General features: G+C 38.5%; 3 protein-coding genes across 9 annotated transcripts in view; 1 reads left to right on the top strand and 2 right to left on the bottom strand.

Moving 5' to 3' along the window:
• Positions 1–30: 30 nt before the first annotated feature.
• Positions 31–4,502, bottom strand: LOC127365897 (uncharacterized protein C2orf80-like). The gene is made up of 9 exons (XM_051404454.1): positions 4,405–4,502; positions 3,994–4,065; positions 3,826–3,907; positions 3,595–3,677; positions 2,743–2,833; positions 2,070–2,147; positions 1,822–1,909; positions 1,371–1,483; positions 31–731 (listed from the first exon to the last, which is right to left on the bottom strand). Exons 2-9 carry the CDS (start codon positions 4,032–4,034, stop codon positions 657–659), a joined length of 651 nt encoding a protein of 216 aa, XP_051260414.1. The 5' UTR covers positions 4,035–4,065; positions 4,405–4,502; the 3' UTR covers positions 31–656.
• On the bottom strand, positions 4,331–10,617 carry sgo2 (shugoshin 2). Of its 3 annotated transcripts, none has more exons than XM_051404452.1 (9): positions 10,429–10,617; positions 10,140–10,260; positions 9,841–10,016; positions 9,602–9,676; positions 8,556–8,629; positions 8,285–8,406; positions 6,174–8,156; positions 5,299–5,410; positions 4,331–5,196 (listed from the first exon to the last, which is right to left on the bottom strand). In XM_051404452.1, the coding sequence occupies exons 1-9, from the start codon at positions 10,432–10,434 to the stop codon at positions 5,061–5,063; spliced, it is 2,805 nt and encodes a 934-aa protein (XP_051260412.1). In that variant the 5' UTR covers positions 10,435–10,617; the 3' UTR covers positions 4,331–5,060. The 3 variants fall into 3 exon arrangements, with proteins under 3 accessions (XP_051260412.1, XP_051260413.1, XP_051260411.1); XM_051404453.1 differs by having other exon boundaries at positions 5,299–5,413; positions 8,297–8,406; positions 10,429–10,615; XM_051404451.1 differs by having other exon boundaries at positions 5,299–5,413; positions 10,429–10,614.
• A 1,901-nt stretch (positions 10,618–12,518) lies between these two features.
• pikfyve (phosphoinositide kinase, FYVE finger containing) overlaps positions 12,519–24,301 on the top strand; it is a 32,986-nt gene continuing 21,203 nt past the window's right edge. For 2 of the 5 annotated variants that reach the window (XM_051403732.1, XM_051403730.1), the window contains exons 1-6: positions 13,120–13,262; positions 14,822–15,021; positions 17,780–17,947; positions 19,907–20,016; positions 22,507–22,678; positions 22,842–23,049. In XM_051403732.1, the coding sequence (XP_051259692.1) occupies positions 13,219–13,262; positions 14,822–15,021; positions 17,780–17,947; positions 19,907–20,016; positions 22,507–22,678; positions 22,842–23,049 (902 nt within the window). In that variant the 5' untranslated portion in view covers positions 13,120–13,218. Of the gene's footprint in view, positions 12,655–13,119; positions 13,263–14,821; positions 15,022–17,779; positions 17,948–19,906; positions 20,017–22,506; positions 22,679–22,841; positions 23,050–24,301 lie in introns of those variants that run through there. The other 3 variants (XM_051403734.1, XM_051403733.1, XM_051403731.1) reach the window with 3 other exon arrangements.

Below are 24,301 nucleotides of genomic sequence, written 5' to 3'. Positions count from 1 at the left end.
AGCTACACAACCATTACACTGTACAACAGGTTCATCAGCCACAACCACCACCATTTTAATGTAATTATCACGCTCGTCAAAACTGTCTCATCAACGGCCAAATGCTGAAAATTGAAATAACTGCTTAAAGGACCAGTGTAAGATTTAATGGCATCTAGAGGTGACGTTGCAGATTGCATCTAACTGAACACCGCTCATGTTTGTATTTGACCACCTTGGAGTAAAAACAGGCTGTGCAGGAGATTCTACGGTGGCTGTGAAACTTGCAAAAAATGCATAAGGCCCTATCTACAGCCAGTGTTTGTCCGTTCTGGGCTCCTGTAGAAACATGGCTGTTCAACATGGCGGTTCTCTGCAGAAGAGGACCCGCTCCCTCTGTAGATAAAAACAGCTCATTCTAAGGTAACAAAAACACAAGATTCTTCTACACTAATGAAAACATACCTATGAATATTATATTCCATTTATAATATAGATCCTCCTCAATGTATTACACACTGGACCTATAAAAGTTAAAGTTTAAAGATTTTCAGTGCGACAGTATAAACACCAAAAGTAAAGACAGCAGAAATGGGAAACTGTCCCCAAGATGTACAGATATAAAGTGCATTATGAGGACAAAACCAGACTGCAGGAGGTGCTAGTGGAGGGTGACTTTAGTCCTGCAGAGACTCTTGTGACCCCTCATAGTGTTCGGCTCTTTCCTCAAGGCAATGATTGCTGTCCTGAGACTGACACAGAGAGGAGAGGAGGTGTTAGATAAAGATGGTCTGTTTAGATCCACAGGGTGGCAGCAGAGGCCTTTCATGAATGATTTAAACAAAGAACTTGCTCTGAAAACTTCCTTTTATAGTATTAGGTTTAAAGGGTTATTTTCAGTTTGATTTACAGACATCAAACGCTGGAATATGCTTCCAGATCAGCTTTAAACTTGCACACAGACTCTCAATATTTTTCCCATTCCATTCTTTTTATTGTAATTTTATAGTTTTATTGGATGCATGTGCTGGTGTTTACATCCTGGTGTGTGCTTGTAGGTTCCTCTGTATATCTGTTAGTTAGTATGATAGAGACTTTGTAATAGTGTTGCATGCTTTTAGTGTCTGATCATTGTTCTGTCTCATTATTCTGTGTGCACCTGCTCAGAGTTTAGCTAAATCTGGCAAAAATAATCTCTTTCTTTTGAGATTCAGTTTTTTTGTGCATGGCCCCTGTTAATTATTATTATTATTATTATTATTATTATTATTATTATAATAATAAAACAAAATTAAAAAATTCTGCTGTCCCATAATTTTCTGAATTTAATTTTCCTGGATATTCTGGATTACAATACAGACTGTCGAAATGATGAAGCTGTGGCTACTCACACTGAGGAAGGAGTTAGACGAGGAAGAGGACGATGCTGAAGATTGCACCAAGACTCGTCCAGGCGGGGCACTAACCTTCACCTTCTCAGACAGCCATCTTTTCAATTTCAGACCTTTGAGAGATTTTTAAGGATTTTAAAATACTTGACACTTCAACTAAATAATTAGTTCCCAACCAGGGAACTATTTATAGAAGTTTTTTTTAATGAAAATATTATCATTAGACAATAATAAATAGTAGCATAATGCTCAGTATCAGTATTTATTGATATTGAGCATTATGCTACAAAATCAATAAAGATGATCTTAAAAAAGAAAATAAGAAAAAGAAAACAGATATTTATACATTTTACTCTGATACTGATAAAAAGTACTGTACCAGATACTAATTTCAGCCGAGTACCCGCTCAACTCTAATAATAAACAGTGTTTAATATTTATACACACTTACTGTGCCTCTTGGAGTGGTGCACAGCCTTGTAAGAGCCAAGCATGGCGAACGGATGATAGGATAGAGTAAAGGGATAGACGATTGCACCCTAGGGTTGAAAAGCAGTAGAATTAACTATATCTATATTTTGTAGCTATAACTAGTATTACAATGAGGAAGACACAAAACCAATGGCAGCTACATCTACAAATATGTGCAAAAGAATTAGATACATACTGTAGTGTTACATATTAGTCTTGTACTTGTACCTTGGATTGCTGGTTGGTGTATGAAGCAGCTGGTTTACACCGGTACAGAGCCAAGATTTCCTCCACTGGTAGGCTATTCTGAAGTGGGAAAATGGTGCAAAAGTTAGCAAACAACAAAACCAAAACTTCAAAGCAGTTTGACCATTACAGCACACACATTATGCTACCTGCGTGAAGTAAACCTCGATTTGGAGATTTTAAAGCAGCAACAAGGAACTTGCATTTTGTGTTGATTCTGGTGGCCCCTGTGGACAAAACCGGTAGTGTTTCTAACACCTTGTTTCATTGATTTCAAGGGGAATCTGACCAAATCCGACCAAGTGGCAGGCATTGAGAACAAACAATTATTTTTATACTATAAATAATAATAATAATAATATATTATCTTCTTGCTGATGAGCTAAAACCTCCATGTAAAATAAGTGAGGCGGAAAAGTGAAGCAAGGCTCTACAATTCCACTTTTCCCTTCTGCTAATTTTTTCTCAAATTTAAACCCAGTCTAGACCCATGCATACAGCATTAACATCTTAATGCAGCCTCAATTAAAAGATTCATAAAATAAAACACACAGTGGAGTAAAACGGGTACCCTAGCTGAGCCGGTACCCATATTAAACCTTACTGGGACATCAAGATTTAATAAAAGCTACATTCATGTTTAAACCATACTCACCATAATTATCCCAGCAAAGGACGACAGGATCATAGCCTCCCGTTCTAAGCGGTTAGGGTACCGGGCACTTCCTGCGCTGTGTGTTGCTCCACTTTCCGGTAGAGAGGATAGAAGTTTAAAAACAAGTCCAGATGCAGTAGGAAAATAGTGGATTAAACATTTCAAAGCTACAATCTCATTTCAGTTATCACTACCTAGACAGGTCATCTAGAGGTTTGGAGAGGAACCTTTTCCACCAACAGGGAACCGGCTCCATTCTGGTTCAAGCTCCTAGTTTTTGAACCGTTTGGAGCATTTTGACCAAAAATAAATCGTATAGAACCTGACAAGTTAAATTAAAGGCAACCTTTCCTTGGGAACCAAAGTGGGCGTGTCATATTTTATGGATCATTGTGCAGTGCACACATTTCTCCCCAGTTCAGCCTGACACTGTATAATGGGTTTCTGCAGGTTTCAACAGGTTACATTTAAAACCACTATGACTGCAATTTAAGACCCATTTCAGATCCATACTGACAAAAAAACTGAACAACTGGTATTGGTTGTATGTTGGTTTTGTTGTATAGTTGTTATGGTCAATACACTTTTTTTCCATAAGTGAGACAGAAAGATTTAACTTAACCGAATGTTAACTTTAGCTGTGTTCAGCTTGTTTCAATCTGCAACTTCACCACCAGATGCCACAAAATCCTACATACTGATCCTTTAAGGTTTGAAATCCAGATTATTGGATGTTAAACTCTTTAAGACCCCGTAGATACATTGTTTCAAATAAGACTGTTAAAGTTCCAAAATAACAATAACTTCAGCTATAACTTCAATCTTCAGTCTCTATAAACACAAGCAGCTTACATGATGTCTCTGTCGAGCATATCCCGTCCCGCTTCTTTGTCCAGCCACCAAAGGGCAACACTAATGGCAAGGTCATAGTGAGCCTGCAACATGCACACAAATAAAATATACAGCAATACCACACCGCAGTACCTGCTGCAACTATTAGTTGATTCATTTTGTAAAATATTTTGCTTGCACAGCCCTGCCCCTTAACACTGGGTCTTCTATGGAGTCACAATGAGCTTTTACCAGGTCATCCAGCATCGTGGAGGTCCCCTTCCCCTTTGGATCAAAAGACTTTTCTCTGAGTTTCTGCCCAATGTAATCACCACTGTTCAGATTATAAAAATCAATCAGTTGCCATTTTAAAATATATAGTGCTTATCAACTGTCTCTGGCATTTTAACATCCACTCACATAAGGGCTTCAACATCTCTTTTCAGCTGCCTTGCCTCCATTTTCTGAAAGAATTTCTTTCATGTAGCACTCCTGAAAAACAGGAAAACACCAATATATTTTTCTCCATTACAAGGCAGGAAGCAGGCTATGACTGAATAAAGGGAAAATCCTGTGAAAACAACCAATGTACTGGTGGCAATATGGGCTGTAATAAGGGGTTAACTTGATACCTTGTTAGGCCCACACACAGAGCTAGCAACAAATGCAGAGAGACCAGTAATTCCAGTCCACCTTAAAAATACATTCTCAATAACTAATGGTAAAACAGAGTGCAACAAATCCAAAACTCCATCTCTCCTGTGCAGTAACATTTTATTGGCAATCAGTGGCATATTTAAAACCAATTCACAAGCAAGCATCTGTACTCACCACACAGTTCTGTACGACTGTTAACTGCTGAAGAGCAAACACAGCTTACAGGCTTTCAGTTTACATGATGATACAAAAACGTGGTTGGCTGCAGTCACGCTACACTGAATCTGGTAACCTTTCTGGGGAACACGAGCCCTTCGCGGACCAGACTTCTCAGGTGAACAGCATGGATTGAATAATTTATGATCAACCTCCTGTCAATCTCTAAAACCATTACCAGCCACACGACACTGGGAAATAAATGGAACGGCAGTTATTTATGGAAGTAGATAAGAGATGTAAGTATTTGTGTGCACTGAAAAAAAATATATTCAAATTCAGATTGAATGTATTTTAATTTCAAAGAGGTGATTTCAAATGAATAAATTCAGACACTTGCTTTTCAAAGTATAATATTTTAATGTTATGAAAGTGGTGTTTAAATTTCAATATTAATTATTTAATGACTGTGTAAATGTACTTAAACTGTCTCTTATTTACTTCCATAGTTGTCAGAACACACAGATTAGTTTCAGTGTTAAATGTGCATTCTGTACGGGCACACAGACATCTAGTCTACAAAATATGGTTGTAAGGAAATACTTTAAAAGGTCTTTACAGAAAACAACTTAAAATAAACCATGTAAAGAAAAAAGAAAAAGAAAAAATAATGATCAGTCAGCCAAAATGGATTTTTCCATAATTGAGTTGGTCAAAGCCTTCTTCTGCCTCTTCTTCTTCTTGCCGTCCTTAAACACCGGAGAGCTCAGAAACATGCTGTCGGTGAATTTATCTCCACGCCTTATTTTGCTGTTGTAAACAAAAACAAAGTTTATTACTCACTGTTGTTTGCGGACATAATCAATACCCTACCAGGGTTGTGACCACAGTTCACAGACAGGATTTCCTCACCTGTTGAGGGCGGGCTCCTTGTAACTGACCACACCGTGTCGTCTCCTGGTTCTCCCTCTGGTCTCACTGTCTGGGGTTGCAATGGTGTTGGTCAGTGATGTTAGGACTCTTCCTGCTGTAGCACACAATAAATCAAAGTTAAGTTGCCAATAAACCAATTTAGGCTTTTTTTGTAACAAATCTGGTCCCAACAGAGGAACAAACAGGAGTTTTTTTTCTGGTTATGAAACAATGTCAGTTTAATATTGATGCCTCTATAAAACCATCATCAAGAAGAGATTTTTATAAACGTTTTTCTTAGCACCGGAATTTCTGCCACTGCATCGGATTCCCCTTGAAATAAGACCAAACGAGGCAGTAGAAACACTACCGCTTTTGTCCCAGAATCAACACATAATCAAAGTTAACAAGGGTATAAAATCAACAGCCACATCACCACTTTCAAGAATCTGTGTTTCTGTTACACTTTGTTATACACAGTCCATGCTGTCAACCCTGTTTTATAAACTGTCACTGTTAAAATAAATTCCTTGGATTGGATTGGGGTGAGACGAATGTCTTAGTAAATACAACCAGAACAATCTGTGGGCTAGATCCCGGGTATTCAACCTCAATACTATTTGGGTTTTAACTGAAATGTATCCATAGAGCAGAATATCAAAAACTGTTGAGTACCACAAGCTGGCATTGAATGTCTGGTCTGACACTGTAATGTGAATCTTAATCAGGTTGCAGCTATTCGACTGTCAAAGGCAAAGTCATCTAACTTCAGTAAATAACAGCTTTTCCCCTCAAGATAACTGGCCGGTCACTGTTTGAATGTGTATCACGGTAAACATTTCATCTTTAAAAAAAGACACTAATGGATTCCACACCTGGAGAGGCTTCAGATGTGACAGCAGCAGATTCCTCAATGCCTGCCGCCCTTCCTGATGTCACCCTCTTGGGAGTAGCAAGTAATGAGCCCGCCTCAGTGTCCGCAGTGCTGGTGTCGATGGCCAGCCACGGCGGCATCTCATCCCTCAGCAGGTCTCCCACAGTCTGATGTACTGTCTCGCTCGTGTCAGTCATGTGACTGTAGGCGTTTGACACATTAGATGTCCGCGTGGTGTTTAGTGAAACTCTGTCTTGAGTTTTTTGTGTGTGGACAACAAATGTCTCCCTTGGATTTCTAGTTTCTGTGGGTGTGTGCAGCTTGGATGTCTTTCTACACCTTTTTGGATTCCAGTCCATCCTGGACTCGCTGAGTTCAGAATCATATAAATGTTCAAAGATGTCATCCTTCTCCCTGATGTCAGGATGTGAGTCAACCACTTGTAAATCATCTAATTGTTCTTTATTTCTTTCATGATCATGAACGCGGTCCCCAAGACACCAGGTTTCATCCTCAGATCTAAATCCTTTGTTGCTCCGGCTCCTTTTTTTCTTCTTTTTCCTGTCATTTAAATGATCGACGCACTCCTTCCTCGACACAGCTTTCTTCTTGCTGGATCGACTTGTTTCCTCTCTCCTGGCTTTTTTAGGTTTCTGAAACTCTGTTTCTGAATGGCAGTCCTGGTCCAGCAGCAGCACCTCGTGGTTATCGTTGCTACTCAAATCGTCTTGAGGGCTTCCACAATCCTGAGCAGCCAGCCAAGGACGCTTGCAGGAGCTTGGCATTTCCTCCACAAAGAGTCCATCACTATGCCTGTGTGGATTTGATTCTGAAGACTGCCGAGTGACACTTGCACCCGTTACAGTTACTGGTTCTTCTGGCTTGCAGTTGGGGGATCCTGGAGGAGGCATTAAGTCCTGCTCTACGAAATCCACTTCTGGTGACGCACTGTTCGAAGAGGTGCTATCGCGGGACACTGAGATAACAAACGTCCCTCTGCATCTTGGTTTGTGACTTCCCCCAGTCTTCATTTTGCTCTGTGCTATATTGCCCACATGTTCTTCTTCAGCTTCATTACGGACTTCTTCCAGTTCAGACCGACTGCTCTCACTTTCATGCAATGGCAAAGGCAAAACGACAAAGGTTTTCCTGGTAACCGAGGACACCCTCCTTCCTTTGGTCCTGGACCTCCTGCATGTGATTTTGGACCTTGCTTCTTCTGCGGTATCTTTCTCTGATAGTAATCTGACACTATCACTGGTTTTTGAGGGTTTAATTTTAGGATCCATGAAATAATCGTCTAGGTCTTGTGAGACAATGTCACATGACTCTGTATTTGACTTAGTGTGTTCACGGGATTTGAATTTGTCCTTCACCTTTTTCTTACAGTTGCCTGCTTCCAACTTTCCCAGTTTGGGAATGCGAGACGTAATGACACTCTGTGTTTTGGAAAACTGAAGCTCATTAACCTCGGGGTCTCCAATATCCTCTGGTACATGGTCATCTGTCTGTAACAAAGTGCCGGTGGAAACACTCTGAACCTCACTCACTTTCTTCTTTGCTTGTGGATTTTCATTCTCGCTTGACCCACAGGCTTGTTCCTTATTCTTCTTGTCTTTCGGCTTGCCAGTGCGACCTGCTTTTTTGGCCTTGGTTTCGACAACGACTATTTCAGCAGCATTGCTTAGCGTCATCTCCATTGTTGTATTCAGAAGCACAGTCTTTTCTTGTTTGTTACCATGTTCTGGCTCAGTTTCCATGACTGAGCTGCCTGGAAGCTGAGCGTCGTTAGAAAGAGACGGCTTGGGTTTTTCACATGTGCTTACAACTGAGGGGGTTTGGCTGTTTTGAACACAGGGAACTGACTTCATATCAAACACAGATTGAGAGAACATCATTGACAGCCTCTCTACTTCATCCCTTAGGCTGCTGGACGGACGGGATGTTCCTGTCTGGGGAGAATGTATATGCAGCATCTCAGCATCTGTGAAAATGAAGTGAAATAAACAAATGACTACGTCCAGGGGACTCTACATCAGTATCTAAGGCCAGTTAATGGCAAATTACAAAGATTTTGTGATGATTAACACCAAAAATTCTAAAGCTCCCTACCATTGCAAGTACCCGTTAAGTTCTTGGATCTGTTCTGGATATTGAAGACATTTGCACAGATGTTTTTTTCAGGCAAGTCCGTGTCTACTTTTTGGGGAGAAGAAGGTAACTGATCTGTAACACTAATAGTGGGAGTATGGAGGGGGGATTAGGGGATTAGGGAAAAGCAAGCGAGAAAGAAACAACAAATTCACAGTTATTCACAGCTGCCTAAACCAACAAAGAGCTCTTAGTCAAAGTGCATATTAACCTGAATACAGTATTTGCTCACCTTCCTGCTACAGGATTTTCTTCGTTGATACTATCAGATAAGGTCTTGTCTTCCTCAGATAGTTTGGGAAGATCCTGAGGGTAATAAAACAGTCACAGATTATGTCTGGTATAGTTTGATAGTGCTAAGCGTTTTCTATTAGAGCTGCAACAATTAGTCAATTAGCTGTCAACTATCACATTAATCACCAATTCTTTTGATAATCGATTAATTGTTTTGAGTCATTTTTTAAAGAAAAATTTAAATATTCTCTAAATTCAGTTTATCAAACATGATTTTTTTCCTGGTTTCTTTATTCCTCTGTGACAGTAAACTGAATATCTTTTAATTAAGGACGTCACCTTGAGCTAATCACTAATCAACATTTTCCACAATTTTTTAACATGTTATGGACCAAACAACTAATCAATTACTCAAGAAAATGATTGACAGATTAACCAATAATGATAATCGTTAGTTGCAGCCCTATTTTCTATTGTATCGTTCTACTCATCCTTATAAATATCTCAGGATTTAGAGTTAGTATTTTTTTTTTTTTTTTTTTAAAAAAAAAAAAATTTTTTTTTTTTTTAAAAAAAAATTTTTTTTTTTTTTTTTTTTTTTTTTTTTTTTTTTTTTTTTTTTAATTATTATATTTTTTTTTTTTTTTTTTTTTTTTTTTTTTTTTTTTTTTTTTTTTTTTTTTTTTTTTTTATTATAAATCTATTAAAAAAAAAAAAGGTTTTTTTTTTTTTTTTTTTTTTTTTTTTTTTTTTTTTTTTTTGGTTGGTTTGGGGGGTTTATTAAAAAATTTTTTTTTTTAAATAAAAATTTTTATATGTGGGTTTTTTTTTTTTTTTAGTTGAATTTGTTTTTTTTTAAAAAAAAAAAATTTTTTTTTTTTTTTTTTTTTTTTTTTTTTTTTTTTTTCCAAAAAAAAAAAGGGCCCCTTTTTTTTTTCTTTTAAAAAAAATTTTTCCAAAAAAATGGTGGGGGGATAAATATTATTAAAAGTAAGTGCCTTTGATTTTGGGGTGAACGGTCCCTTTAGTGAAAGGAATCCTTACACTGTCAGAGAATAGGTCCGCCACCATGTCCAAGTGCTGCAGAGTGTTGCTGTGGAGGTTTTGCAGGATGAGGAGCTGTGAGAGAAAAACAAGGTGAACTCCAGTCAACACAATCAATCATCAAATCACACCGAACATTTCAGCGCATTAAAATCAACACAGGTATGGTCCGAAATGATCTGATTAGTACTGTAACTAACAATAAAATAATAATACTTTTAAGCAAACAACAAACCAACCAGTTTCCTGTGCTTGTATTTCTTGGTGGCCAGCTGGAAGCACAGAGCCTCCACCTGTTTCTGCAGGTACACAATCTCCTTCTCCAGCTGCCTGCTCCTCTCCTTCTGGGCCTCCAAAGCCAGAGCTAGGGCCTTGTTGTTGGTCTTCAAAGAGACCTTGAAGAAGGAGGAGGTGTCTGGGGTGGCAATGGAGAAGCATCACAGCATTAGTATTTTACATTTCCCCTTCCTTCAGAGAATGTCTGAGAGCCACAGAGCTGGTAGTGTAATGTTAATGTGTTCGGATGAGTTCCACTCACTGAGAATCTTGTTTTTGATCTTTGATGCTACAGCTGAAGTCTGCTTGGAAGCCGTTGAGGGGGTCATTGTCCTCACATGTAACATGGCCAGATCAACACGATGAGAAACGAAATCACCAACCTGAAAGAAATCAAACGCGTAAGTAAAGTTTGGTCCAGCAGTTATTCAGCTAGCACGCGCAGCATCTAAACAACCAGGCAAACGTTAGCTAGCCGACGTTAGCATTAGCTGAGCTGACGTTAACTGCGGTGTAACTAACAGTTAGCACGTTACTCAAACAAAACCTACCTTCATTAAACATTAACCAGTGGTAGACTTTGCCTTTTTTCAAAATAAATCCTGGATGACCATCGTGAATTGATCCAAACAGCTCATAGTGATTTTACTAACTTAAATATATTGTGAGAAAAAACGCCGCTAATTCCTTTTTAAACATAAACAAAAAGTGCGCCGCGCTTCCGCGTAAGTGCTCGGAGGCGTGTCCTTGAAGCTGAGGGCCAATCAGAAACGATTATATTTCAGTTTTACTCCCCTGAGTTAGTCTGTTCAGGCAAACTCCACCACGAAAGACCGTTGACCTCAAATATGTCTAGATTATGAATTAGAATCTAACGTTAGTTAAATTGTGAAGGTTATGATTAAGATGTTAGTGCTACATTTGGATCTTGAATATGACAGACAAAGCTTAGCGAAGGATGTTGGTTTACAGCCACAGAGCCTAAAAGTCAAGTTAAAGGGCAAAAAATATCCATTAGATTCTTAATGTCCTTATGTGATTTTTTGGGAATAATATTCCCAAATCTACAGGTAAAAAGCCAACCTACTAAGCTGTGGTGGTTCTGGTTTCAGACTTTTTTGTCATCTGTTTAAGTGCTGACATTCTTACAATTCTATAGTTTATAGTCAAATTCATTTCCTTTTCCCAGCTGAATAGTTTTGGTTTTCTGACTCATTTCAGGCTCATCTTCTAGAATAAGATAAATCTGTGTTTTTTGCATTGGCTCGTTTATATTTATAATACATGTTATTATAGGGTGTATCTCATTTGCTTTTGTATGTAATCCTATTGCTTTTATAAGATAGCTTTGTAAAAGTAAATGTATTTATAAAAGTGGGCTTTGGGTAAGTCATTATGACAGTGTATTGACTTGTTTAAACTATTAATACCTGTTTTTGTTTAAAAATATTTATATAATTTGAGTTTTAAGTCCCCTTAGCTAAGAACTATTTCTTTTCCCCTTTACAAACCCTATACTATGCTCTATGTGTATGCTTATTTTGTGAAAATTGTACTTGTTCCTTTATGTAAATAAAAAGGTGTTCACCTGGCTCCAAAATAGCATTGTCCTATGTTGCATAATATAAAAAAAAGTTTCTGTTCTTTTTTTCTTCATTAACATGGTCAGTTCAATTTTAATAGGTACACTTTCCTAAGCATAGCAGGGTTTACAACCTAATGATTCTGAATATAAGAAAAAAAAGACAGTATATACAATATGCACTACAATACACTACACCAAAGTCAACTGCATTACTACACTACATCTATCTATCTGGTCATCCTAGAAGTCATCCAGCTCACTGTGCCAGCCCAAAATCAGAGTCAGGACAGGAAACATGCCTGCAGACCCATCACAACCTGTTCCTGTTCCTCCCCTCTGGAAGGCGCTACAGAACACACCAAAATAACCTGACACAAAAATGATTTCTTTCCAAAGGCCATCACTCCAATGAACAGTTAAATCAGTCTATAGTGTCAATAACATTGTAACACTAAAACATCCACTTAACTATACATTGTAAAATATATATTTAAAATGTAAAATACACACTGTGCTTTGGTATGTAAGTATCATCACTGTCAAATATAAATCCTGCACACTGTATATACTGCAGACATGGATGTATACATGGATATACTATATATCTATCTATCTGAAGGAGATCTGTACTACAGTTACATATGTTTTGCTGGTTTTCCCTCAGGCTCTGAAATATTTTCCTGGTTCCATGGCAATGTCAGGTTAAATTTAGAATTTTGTTCCGGTTTAACTGTGTCAAACTCTTGGCATTTAGTGAGAAATGCTGTGTTTATGGCCGTATAGAGACTGCAGGGCTGCAGTAAAGTGCTGCTCTGTCTCTGGCTGATAGAAGTGACACAGTTATACTTTCTGTTTGTCTCTTGTACAGGCCCTGTCAGAACAAAAACAGCTGACAAGTATAGTGCCATATAGTAGTAAAATGCCAATGTATCTGTTTTAAAACGATAACGTACTGACACTGACTTAAATGAGCATGTAGACAGCATCGTGAGAAAAGAGCGGTCCAATCGATATCTCTGAGTTTGACCCGTGCTGCCTTTTCTCTTCATCACAACAGTTTGGATTCGCTGCGTGTCTCGATTCGTCAGGGCTGCTTGTGAACGGGAGTCGGCTCTGTCTTTCAGGTGTTTTACAGATTTCCCTCGAAGTCGCAGCGCTTCATACATTGATGTCACAGTCAGATAGTGAACGGGTAATTGGCATTTTTTTGCTGTCATGGTAGTCCAGTCTTATTTCATGCGTTAAGTGCCAATGATAAGGTCGCTGCAGCCTCCCGGCTAGGTAGCATAGGAGGCTAACATTAGATAGCTTGGCTGAATACAGCTGTTACTGTACACATCGGTAAGCTAGGTGGCTAATGTTGACTAGCCATATACAGTTTTGTGTTTCAAGTCGATGGCCGCTAATAAAACGCTCATTAAATGAATGTGGTTGTAAATGTCGCATTTAGCAAATACACCGACTGTATTACACACAGTTGAATTAAACGAGCTAACGTTAGCTGACTGCCTACAGATGATAGCTAGCTTATAAGTCATCTGCTAGCTGAGTTTGACAACATCCACTGGGTAACATTAAAACTCTGTGGGGTTCGTAATGTGAGATACTGTGTGTGTGGGTGGAGGGCTTGGTCCCCGGCTGTCAGGGGGTCAGGAGGACAGAGTAAGTTAGTCACGCTCCGGCCTGTTATGATCACATGATGAGGTGGAGAATGTGATGCTGCCACTTCTGCTATTTCCTCCACTCATTCTCTGAAATGGCATGCATTGCAAACTCAAAGTCCATAGCTTTCTTCAAAGGGTAAGTCTAGAGGAGATCTGATGGGGTGTTCTCGTTTATACACGGTTGGTAAATGAACAAGAAATGTCGATTTGAGTGAGGGCCCACTGTCACTAACCAATCAGTCGTTCAGCTCCTGAGTTCAAGTTCATCTGTTGGACAATCAAGTGATCCAGTGACAGGTCCGATGTGTGTGTGTGTAATTCAGATTTAAAGTGTAGCAGCAGTGTGTGGATAAAAGTAAAAGGGGAAAAAAAGTCAGTTTTGCTAGAGAACTAAATCTGTTTCCTGTTGGGGAAAAACAGAAGTTTCAGAAACACAGCTAAAACTTCATAATTCCTTTCTACTAACAAAAACCGAATCAGACGGATTCTAACTTCAAGTTATCATCTGATGTTTAAGAAAAGTTGTTATTATTTGAAACATACAAGATCGTTTCGGTTTCAGTGAAATCTGACTTCCTCATTATAAGCAGTATGTTGACTGTCATATGTGTTTCTGGGTGAGCTCATAAAACTGAAACACCCTCGGCTCTGTTTGAGCTCTGTGGCTGCCTTTCCTTTGAGTTAATTCTCCTCCTTTTCAGCAGAGCTGCAACCACTATTTATTGTCATGTAGTACCAATTTGGCTGTTATGACTTTATGTGTATAGTGTTGTACATACAAAAAAAGAATATTGTTAGGTTGAGTCTGCGTTATGTTCAACCATACATACAGTACAACATACCGTCAGATCAGTGGTCCACAAGTGTCCTAGAGCAATGGATTTCAAGCTGGGGTCTGAGGAATAGAAACATTTTAACTTATCACATTTTGTGGAAGTTGGAACAACAAGGAAAGAAATAGGATTGGCTGTTTTTATTAATTGTAATTTCTAGTGATCCCAGTTTGATAATTGATTCTCTATGACGACTTTATAATCTTCAAACCTAGGCATACATTAGTCAGAGGGGATTCCTTAAGACAAAATCCTCTCAAGTTGGCAGTCTGTTGTCTAATGTGCATCCACTGTGGGGGTCCTTGGCATGAAAAAGTTTAAGAACCCATGTCCTAGTGGGCGGAGTGCATTGGTCAGTGGGATTTGGCAGTGTTAATTATGACACACCTGAACATATTTGTACGTTTATGATTGCCTCTTAATAAATTACAAAACAGGTCTTTTGAAAGTGGACAGTTATTAACACCAGGAAAGGAGATGTCAGATGCTAAAAATCAGAGGTAGACTGATTAATTGGCTTTTGGCTTTTTCCTGCTCCAAACACTCATTATTATATTGGCCTGTAAAAGTCCACTATTGGTTGACCTCTACTAGAAACTGCTGCAACCGAGCATGGCTGCACTGTCTAGTTTCTATGTGTCAAGCAGGGTAGATGAAAGAAACTTCAGTGGTTGTTGATGCCATTGTGGATTTTATTGCAGACCTTTAGCGTCTGTTCTAGGAACTGACCGCTGACGGATGCTGGTATACGAGAAGATCTGTCACAATTTGATTAAGAGTCCTTCCACCGTGTAAGGAACGCCGATCACTTACACATGCTTTTGATTTTAATTTGTATATTTTAATTTGTTTGCCTCTCTAGCAGGACCAGCAGTGACATGGCTGCTGACGACAAGTCCTCGTCCTCATCCTCAACGGACTGGAGCGTCGAGCCGCCTGTCATCTCGCCCACCAGCCCCTCCCACCTGACCCACTTCAAACCACTGACTCCGGAGCAGGATGAGCCTCCCCTCCGCTCCGCCTACAGCTCATTTGTCAACCTGTTTCGTTTCAACAACAAAGGTCTGGGACACACACACACAAGCATGTAGATGAAGTTATGGATGTAGCTCCATTATATACCAATGTCACTTTGTGATATCTGTAGGTGGGGTCACACTGAATCTAAAACATGTCGGTCACATTTGACTGAGTTATATGGAGTACGAGTTTTGACTCAAAATCACCTCGCACAGTGTCTTTGCCTCATGTCTCTCCCTCCCCTGGAGAGTTGAAGGGGAGGCCTGCCTCACAATTTGCATACCTCTTGTACGATAAAACCAAGTGAAACAAAAAGTTCTTTGTCGGTAATTGCCAAAACAAGTGTTTGAGGTATTTGTAAAGCTACTCAAGAGTGAAATGTTGGTCTGAAGTGTGTCACAATTCTGATAACTACATAAGTTTTCCCTCCTAAAGCTGTTTTAGTGCAAACTACAACTACTACTACAAAATCCCCAGTTCTTTATGTGGAAAAATATATATTTTACATTGATTAAATGATGTATTAAGTTCAGACATGGCCATCTTCACTTTAGCTTCAGCTGAACTTTAGAATCACTTACATTGAAATTGCTTGAGGAAGAGAGTTTTTTTTTATTCCAGCCAACAATAATTAACTTGGGACAGGGCATTTAAGGGCTGTGTAGTTCTTTGTTGTCATATTTGACTAAATTAGGTAAACATGAACAGATAGGAGGACATATATAATAAACTTGCCATACATAAAAAAACAAACCTTTTACCTGATTTTCTGATGTTTTATTGAGTGAAAAGTGGCCATGAACAATGTCCTTTAAACTGAATGAAGTTCTGTTATGAAGTCAACAGGCAGCGCTGTATTTGTTAATCTTGTTATGAGACAGCTCACTGATGTGTAAACTGCTTACAAAGGTCAAATCTTTATTTGGGATTGTGTCATTTTACTTACTACTGTAAACAGCATACGCATAATAAAGATATAAGGCAAAAACAGGTCACACATAACAGTATGTTCTGAGCAGTATTTCACAGGAGTTTACACAGTCAGAGCAATTAACCACAGTCTTGTGAGGTCATGTGATAGAAATTGCCTGCCTGGACCAGTGCCAGGAACCAGTGAGACACATGACATGTTTATAGTCCACTCTGAACAACACTCCTCCCCTTACCATAGCCACACCCACTTTTTAAACCGACAAACCACGGAGACCCAGTTCATGATGAGAAGCATCAACATTTCTGAGCATTTTTACTGCTTTTTGAAGAGCTATACGTTTGATAAATAACAACTTCATCATCAGTAGAACAATACACATTTTAAATAATTTATAAATGAAAGTAAATAAAGGCATTGAGAATGCTTTAGGAAAGTTAAGACTCTCGTTTTATACCTCATCAGTAAAACAAAGTACACATTTTAAATACTTTATAAATGAGATACAGTAAGTGCATTTAGCAGGAGGAAGACATTCTGCATGTTTATGGGAATTAATGCACTAGAGTACCGACAGTTCTTACAGATGAGATTGCAAGAGTGCTGCACTTTATTTTAATTGTATTAGAGTAGGTAGGAATAGAAAACTGTCATTATTTTATTCTACTCTGTAAATCTCTTTGATTATTAGGGCAACAGCTAACCTTCAGCTAATTCTATCTATTTTTTATTAGCTGTTTTACACAAATAATAGTAAACATAAATAAAAATAAAATATAAATATAAAAAATTCATTGAAGAAGAAATGTGATTTGGGGAAGTATCTGAAAGTCAGAGATTTTGAGAAAAAGATAAAACCAGATTTCCCTTATTAACCATTCAATAAGAACATTGCTGGTAGAGTGACTTCAGTGTGTTATCAAGGTTTGGTGATGAGCAGGGCATTCTTTACACTCTCATTGTGTATATAAATGGGACACAGAACTCCAAGATGACTGGTGTAATAATGTAAAGTACAACATCTAACCACCAGCTGCAGGCTGTGGAAAGAATCATGTTACTCTGTCATCTGCACAGCAGTCATTATTTTTTTTAATTATAAGTGGTGTGATAAACAAATACAGTACTCACTGTTCTGGTTGCAACTTTTTTAACTCAGGTTTTATGCATATGATAGTGTGTTTTTTGTGCTAATACTACTACTACTTTCTATAGTTTTTCATAAAATTAGATTAAAAAAAAATAATCACAATATATTTCCTTGCTTACAGTATTGCATTATATCACAATATATTGAACCGTGTATCGTGATAGCCATCGTATTGTCAGATTCTTCCAACACAGCCCTACTGCAGACTCCAATCTGGGAATGTCCAGTAATAAGACATTTTGCTGTTCTGATATTTGCCTGTAAAAAAATAAAGCATCACTAGGCACTGACTGTTTCCTGGTCTCCTAACCACCCCTTCTTTCTTTCAAATAAAGATAATTACTGGATTGTCTCCCAAGATGTTTTTTGCTATAAATCCCTCTTTTGTTCTATTTTATCTTTACAGGTGTATTTTAAGTTGTATCAGCATGTTCATACCTCACTGACACTAATTATAGTGTTTCTTTTGTACTAAGAAAGAAGTATAAAAAAAAGCTAATATGTGGTGTCTATTCATATTCTGTTTGGTTAGAGCAAATAAACTGTCTTTTTCTGCATAAATTAGGCCAAATATAAAATAGATTTAATTGATGTCACATTAACTTAAATTGGCTTTTTTGTTTTTGTCTGTACTTAATTTTCCTTTTTTGCTTTGTCTCGCTGACGTGTGTGTGTCTGTGTGTCTGTGTCTGTCTGTCTGTCTGTCTGTCTGTCTGTAGAGGAGGGACGTCCTCCCTCAGCAGTTTCAGAGAAGCCAGATGTGCCATCCCCTTCTCCTCAGTCAGAGAGGAGGAGCTGGTCCTCCAGTCCTTCCCACACCCTCTACGGTTCGAGGACGCACCGGAAGCAGCACCCAGACCAACTCCGACGTACCTCCACTGCCTCTGGTAAAACACACACACACAGTACAGATGTTGCTACTGAGGCTTGTGTGTGTCTGATCAGATAGAAAAGTTGTCTCCAGTAGGAAACAGGCTTGTGATGGATATTTACTCTAAGAATCTCTTGTTGTATGTAGTACTGTTTTTTGGGCTTCAACAACTATTTCAGCTGTTGGGGTAAGGTATTCTACAAAAGTAGTCTATCTTGCAGAATGTTTGCAGCTCTTAAGGTAGGCTTAAATGTATCTTGTATATGTAAAGTCTGAGTCTCTCAATATCCTGAGTGTTGTCCTACTTTTAGTTTAGAATTCAGTAAAATGCTACTGTTTCTGTACAGTATGTGCTGTTTTTCCACTGGCAAATTAGCACAGTCTCAGATTTATATACTGGGATTAAATGGGTAGATAAATCTGGTAGGGTGTTTGTTCATCTGGCACTAATAATACCGTTCTTAAGCTCAGCTCTGTTAAACTCATTTACTTGCTTCACACTTTTGTTGATTGTATTATCTGTTAGTCTTTTAGTTGATTTTAAAGCCTCTGTGTTGTAATGAATAAACCAATCAGTGGCCCCTGATAACAGCATGGACCCTGTCTCACATTAAGCTTCCATAAGTTCTCTAATGCGCCTTCTGAGCTCCTGAATGCAGCTTTGTCACCAGAATACACTCTTGACACTGAGAAACAATCAGTTGTTTTCACACTTACTTCACACTCTTTTCACACTTTGCTCTTTTTCATTGGATTGTACATATTCATATATATTATTATTATATTATGTATATATTCACATATATATCGAGATTTGTAGAACTGCATGGCAGGACAGAAGTACAAACATTTACAGGGTGTCTAAATAAGTCTAAAATCAAATAATAATAATCTAAATTCTATGTCTTGAATATGATTTTGACAGGTCTTGGGTTGTATTAATGAAGTTAAGATTATTTATACAAAATTGAAGAAAAAAGTTAAAAAACGTTAGAGAAACAAGTGTTGCAAGAGTGAGTCTCTGGTGTTTGTCTTTTTTTTTCTGTTTCATTTTTCATACAGTCAAGCTTCTATAGTATTTTATACCAGGCTTAGTTGTCCATGGATTGGTCTGTTTCAAAAGAACTGTGTTAAATGTTGGTATGTATGGATCAACCCTGCTCTTTTAAAGAGAAGGGAACAGACAGGAGAATGTTTGTCCTGTTTGCATTTCATATTTAACTTTTCTGAGGAATGTGCAAAAGAAAGCAACAGACTTGAAAACAAACTAAATATGATGTTTTAGGATGAAAAATATGTATATACACAATATTTCTATAAAACATGAGAAAGATGAATGCATGTACAGGCTGTAACATCCGTTCTCATGTCTTTTCTGATTACAGTGGATTGGCCAGGTGAGGGGTCTTCTGCACTGTGTGGTTTCACTAAAGACGCTTTTAGCTTGACTGTAACAACTCGGTCTGAAAGAATGGCCTTACACAAACTGTTTTGTGTGTCTGAGTGCATGCGTGTGTGCGTGTGCGTGTGTGTGTGTGTGTGTGTGTGATATTTGCATTTTCAACAAAGTGCTTTCTATTAGTCTTTGGTTTGCCCTAATGTTTGCCACTCAGGTACTAATAATTGGAATGATGTTTGCCATGAATGATTTTGAAGCTAACATTTCTATCCAACACGTTTTTGTATCTTGCTCAGTTCTTTTATTGATCGCGTCATGTGTTATTTTATACACATTTGCAACCTAAAGGGAGTTATTCATAAGGTGTTGAAGTGCATTGTCAAATGTTGGTCACTTAGCTGTTATGTTTAAATGCACTATGATAAAGAAGAATTCATTTGTTGTCACCTTACATTCAATATGTTTTTAAAATATTTGACAATGCAGCAGGATGGCTTTTAAAGAACAAGTAAACATTTTCTGTTATTTTGTTCATTTGTGCTCTGTGTGTTTGTGTGTGTGCGTGCGTGATTTCAGATGGCAGCAGGAAATCGGATACCCCTCTAAGCAATCATGACCCTCGCACGGCTGTGCAACTTCGCACTGCACTGAAGAGGCTGAAGGAAATAATGGAGGGAAAGAGCCAGGTATTTACATGCAATCTAACATCGACTCTTCCTCCTACAATTTACTAAACACTTCTTTTGCTTCATTTGTAGACTTAAATGTAGTGACATAGCAGTAAACAAACTTTTGCTAAGAACTTTAAATATATATATTTTGAGCCATGGCACTTTGAAAGCTTTGCCATAACCCATTCACTACCTCTTTTAGGGCTGAAAACAGTAGTTTGACGTATGCTGTGCAGCATATTTTTCATGTCCATTCATTTTACAGCACAGTGTGAGGTTGGGACTCCATAGACTCCATATATTACAATTGCAATATGATATGAAATGAGTGGGAATGATAATTTTTGCATCATAAATGACATTTTTCCTGTTTTTTTTATATCTATATAACTACAATATTTAAATATAATGCTGTTTGTCACAGATTTTACCTTTATCAAAAAATTGCTATTTGCATATTACACTTGGCCATATTGCATTTTGGTAATACTGCGATTCTGGTGCTTAAACGGTTCTCGAACCGGTACTTAAAAAAACGAAACCACACATATTTTGTCAAAAAACAATACCCTTTTATTTCTAGAGCCAAATTGAACACAATATTAAGTTAATGACATAACACACGTTGTCACTCACGCTGTTGAATAGCAACAGTGTTTGCTAGCCTACTTGACATGCATGATTTGCAGTTGGCATTAAATTACTAGATTTACCCGAAGAGGAAAGGCTGATGTCATCATCATCATCTGTGGTGTCCACCACCACACTGGCAGGGCTGGGAGTCTCTTCAATTTGTCCGGCAAGGCCGACACTGGCTGCAGCTGCTGAAGTGCTTGGCCTTGTAGGTTATCAAACACGGTGCATTGTTCGGCTTTAAATAAACTCCATGTATCGCCAGATGTTTCATCAAATTCGACGTGTTACCTCCCTTGTATGCAATTGTTTTATGGCATCTGTTGCATGTCACAGAGTCTGCATCATTAGATGTGAAATGCAGCCAAACCTTGGAGCGTTTTGCCTTCGGCATCTTCATTGATCCTCTCACTATCAGTTCTGATCAACAAGTGTGCTGAATAGCGGCACTGACGTCACGCAAGTTGACACCAGAACACCAGGGGGTGGTAAAAAAAAAAAAAAAAAAGTCAGGCACCAATATGAGGCACCGAAATGTTCGTTCTTATTCGGTCTGGTTACTACCGTTTACGTCGGAACCGGTGCACTATTGGTACCGCGTTTCGGTACCCAACCCTAGTTAAGAACTTAACTTTATTTATACAGCACCTTTCATACAAACATGTTTAAGTTTAAGTGCTTCACTTAGCAAAATTGAAACAACACAGTCAAACAAAAATGAACAATACATTTTTTTTTTCAATTGAAGGTCCAGTGTGTGGGATTTAGCAGCATTTAGCAGTGTAGCTGCTGATTGAATCTCACTTGCTCCCCCCTCCCTTTCCAAGCAAGAGGCAGGAACTACGGGGGCTGTGAAACACTCGAAAAATGCAAACTACCCTATCTAGAGCCAGTGTTTGGGTTTTTTTCTGTTCTAGGCTACTGTAGAAACATGGCAGTTCAACATGGCGGACTCTGTAGATATAAACAGCTCATTCTAAGGTAACAAAAACACAATCATTCATATTTTCAGGTGATTATACACTAATGAAAACATACCTATGATATTATATTCCATTTCTGACAATAGATCCTCCTGAATGTTACACACTGGACCCTTTAATGAATTTAATAAAAGGTAAAGCATCATTAAATAAAAGTCAACAGAATAACTGAAATAAACACCAGAGGAAAAATAATGTAAAAACCAATGATTACAAACCTGAAAAGCTAAAGATTAGTCAAAATTTAAAGCCAGATTAGAAAGGAAGTTATTTAATTTAAATAAATACAGAGGGAGATCGCCATTCTAATATCCAGAGGCAGTGAGTTCCTCAGTTTAGGGGCATAAAAACAGAAAGTACTCCCACCAGTACTTTTATACGACACATAAGAAACATTCAAAAGAGAAAAGAAGTGGAGGACCTCAGTGATCTGGCTGGAACATTAAATGAGGAACATAAAATGATAGTCTGCCAAAGAACTTCATTTCTGTGACTGAGGGTGGTGCTGAGCTGCACACACACACACACACACGCAGAGGACAGAATGGAGCGTGGCTTCGGCTGCAGGCATTCACAAAAAATCCAGCAATGTGGCTCCTTCCTGCAGGGTTGTGCAGAGGTGTGGCCGTGTCTATTCACACTATAGAATGTAACCACTGCAAAACAAACAGAAAATAATTGTATTTCTCTTCTTCATTGCTTTGTTCTTTCTAACAGCACTCCCTCACTTCATTCACAGTTTACAAGAATTTAATCAGATGAATATCTTTATTTTATGACGTCATAAAATATGACCGCTCAAAGTAGAGGGTTTGAATGTAAAAAACGGCATTTGTTACAGCTTAACCACTGCTAATAGCAGTGTGCTGTGGTTGTTGTTCCCTTTCAGGACAGCGATCTGAAGCAGTACTGGATGCCAGACAGCCAGTGTAAAGAGTGTTACGACTGCAATGAGAAGTTCACAACCTTCCGCCGCCGACACCACTGCCGACTGTGTGGCCAGATATTCTGCAGCCGCTGCTGCAACCAGGAAATCCCCGGAAAGTTCATGGGTTACACGGGTAGGTGACATACTCAAGATTAGTTAGTTATGAATATAGCATAATGCATTTATTTCATAGTGCACTGAAAAACACTTTTCAGATGTAACTTTATCTTCAGTGTCTACCTTCTTGTCCCTGGTTTCTTCTTTGCTTCTCTCTGACTTCTTCTCTCTGTGCCTAGGTGACCTGCGGGCCTGTACGTACTGCCGTAAGCTAGCGCTAAACTACGCTCACTCAGCTGACTCGGGCTCCATTGGAGAGGACCTGAGCGCCTTGTCTGACTCTCCCTGCTCTGTATGTGTGCTGGAGCCCAGCGAGCCTCGGACACCTGTGGGCGGGCGCAAGGCCAGCAGGAACATCTTCCTTGAGGAAGACCTGACCTGGCAGAGGTGAACACACACACACACACACACACACACACACACACACACACACACACACACACACTGGGCCCAATAAAGTCAAGGAAATCTTTGCAGATTTTTACCTTTGATTAGGTTCATATTTGAATCTGACCTGATTGTTAAATAGGTTAAAAGATCACCGATGTGATTTTGCCCAAAGAGAATCAGAAAGATGGCACTCTGCACGATGCCCTCAGCTCTAATTTGATGCCTTATTCCTCCACATCCATAGTGTACCTCTACCCAGCATGCTTACCAAAATTTGACAGCAAAAGTATTATTTCAAAGCTGTGTATGTTAGAGCCTGACCGATATGGGATTTTTGAGATGCCGATATTGATTTTAGAGGGGCTTCACAGATACCAATATGGCGGCCGAGAGACCTTTTCTATGTGGATTGTGCACCGATTTTGCACCAATATGACTGTGGAAAGTTTCTCAGAAGGTTGCTTCTTAAACAAATAACTAGTTAAGTAAAATTTTCTTTAACATGTCAAATAATTAAAAATATACACTGTCAACAATTCTAGTTGACATTGCTGACAGTGGATAATATATCCACCAATATAACGGTCAGGCTCTAGTCTCTATACCAACAACCAAAATCTTGACTTTGTATTTAACATCTGGTTTGCTGTTGTACTGATTTGTTATCTGCTATTAGCCGTGTCTTTATCGTGTTATGATTTTGCTCATCATGGAAACTGTCCTAGTTTTTTCCCAGCCTCCTCCTTCTGTGCTTGCTTTCTTCCTGTCTTTATTTTCTGCTGTTTAAAACATCCACCTGTGTTTTGTATGTACTATACCCTGTGCATGGTCAAGACTCATGAAACAGAATTATATTATGGCATGTTAAAGATGCAATATCAGTCAGCCCTGACTAGGATTAGAGCCTGACCTTTGTTATAAAGCGTATTAACTGTAAGCCTGTGTCAGCTGTGAATCAGGGCTCGTAAAGTAAGATGTGAAGAAAACATAGGACTCCCTGGGTTAGCTTTCCAGCATGTGATGCCAGTAATGCAGGAAAACTAGCTCTAATTAATGAATAACTTAAAAGAAGAACAAACTGACTAACTGGGATCTATTTTAGGATGGACAACTTTAGTAGAGCACGAGGACTGCTCTTATCTTCCTCTTTTAAGTTACTTTTTAAACAATTGTTGATGGACAACAGGCAAATTGTTAAATGGATGTTCAATGACATCTTTGTTTTTTAGGGTAATCCGACAATGCATGC

Source organism: Dicentrarchus labrax, unplaced genomic scaffold, assembly GCF_905237075.1.
Source record: "Dicentrarchus labrax unplaced genomic scaffold, dlabrax2021, whole genome shotgun sequence".
Lineage (NCBI taxonomy): Eukaryota > Metazoa > Chordata > Actinopteri > Moronidae > Dicentrarchus > Dicentrarchus labrax.
Note: the sequence above shows the minus strand (reverse complement) of the source record. Positions and strands in the feature narration are given on the sequence as shown.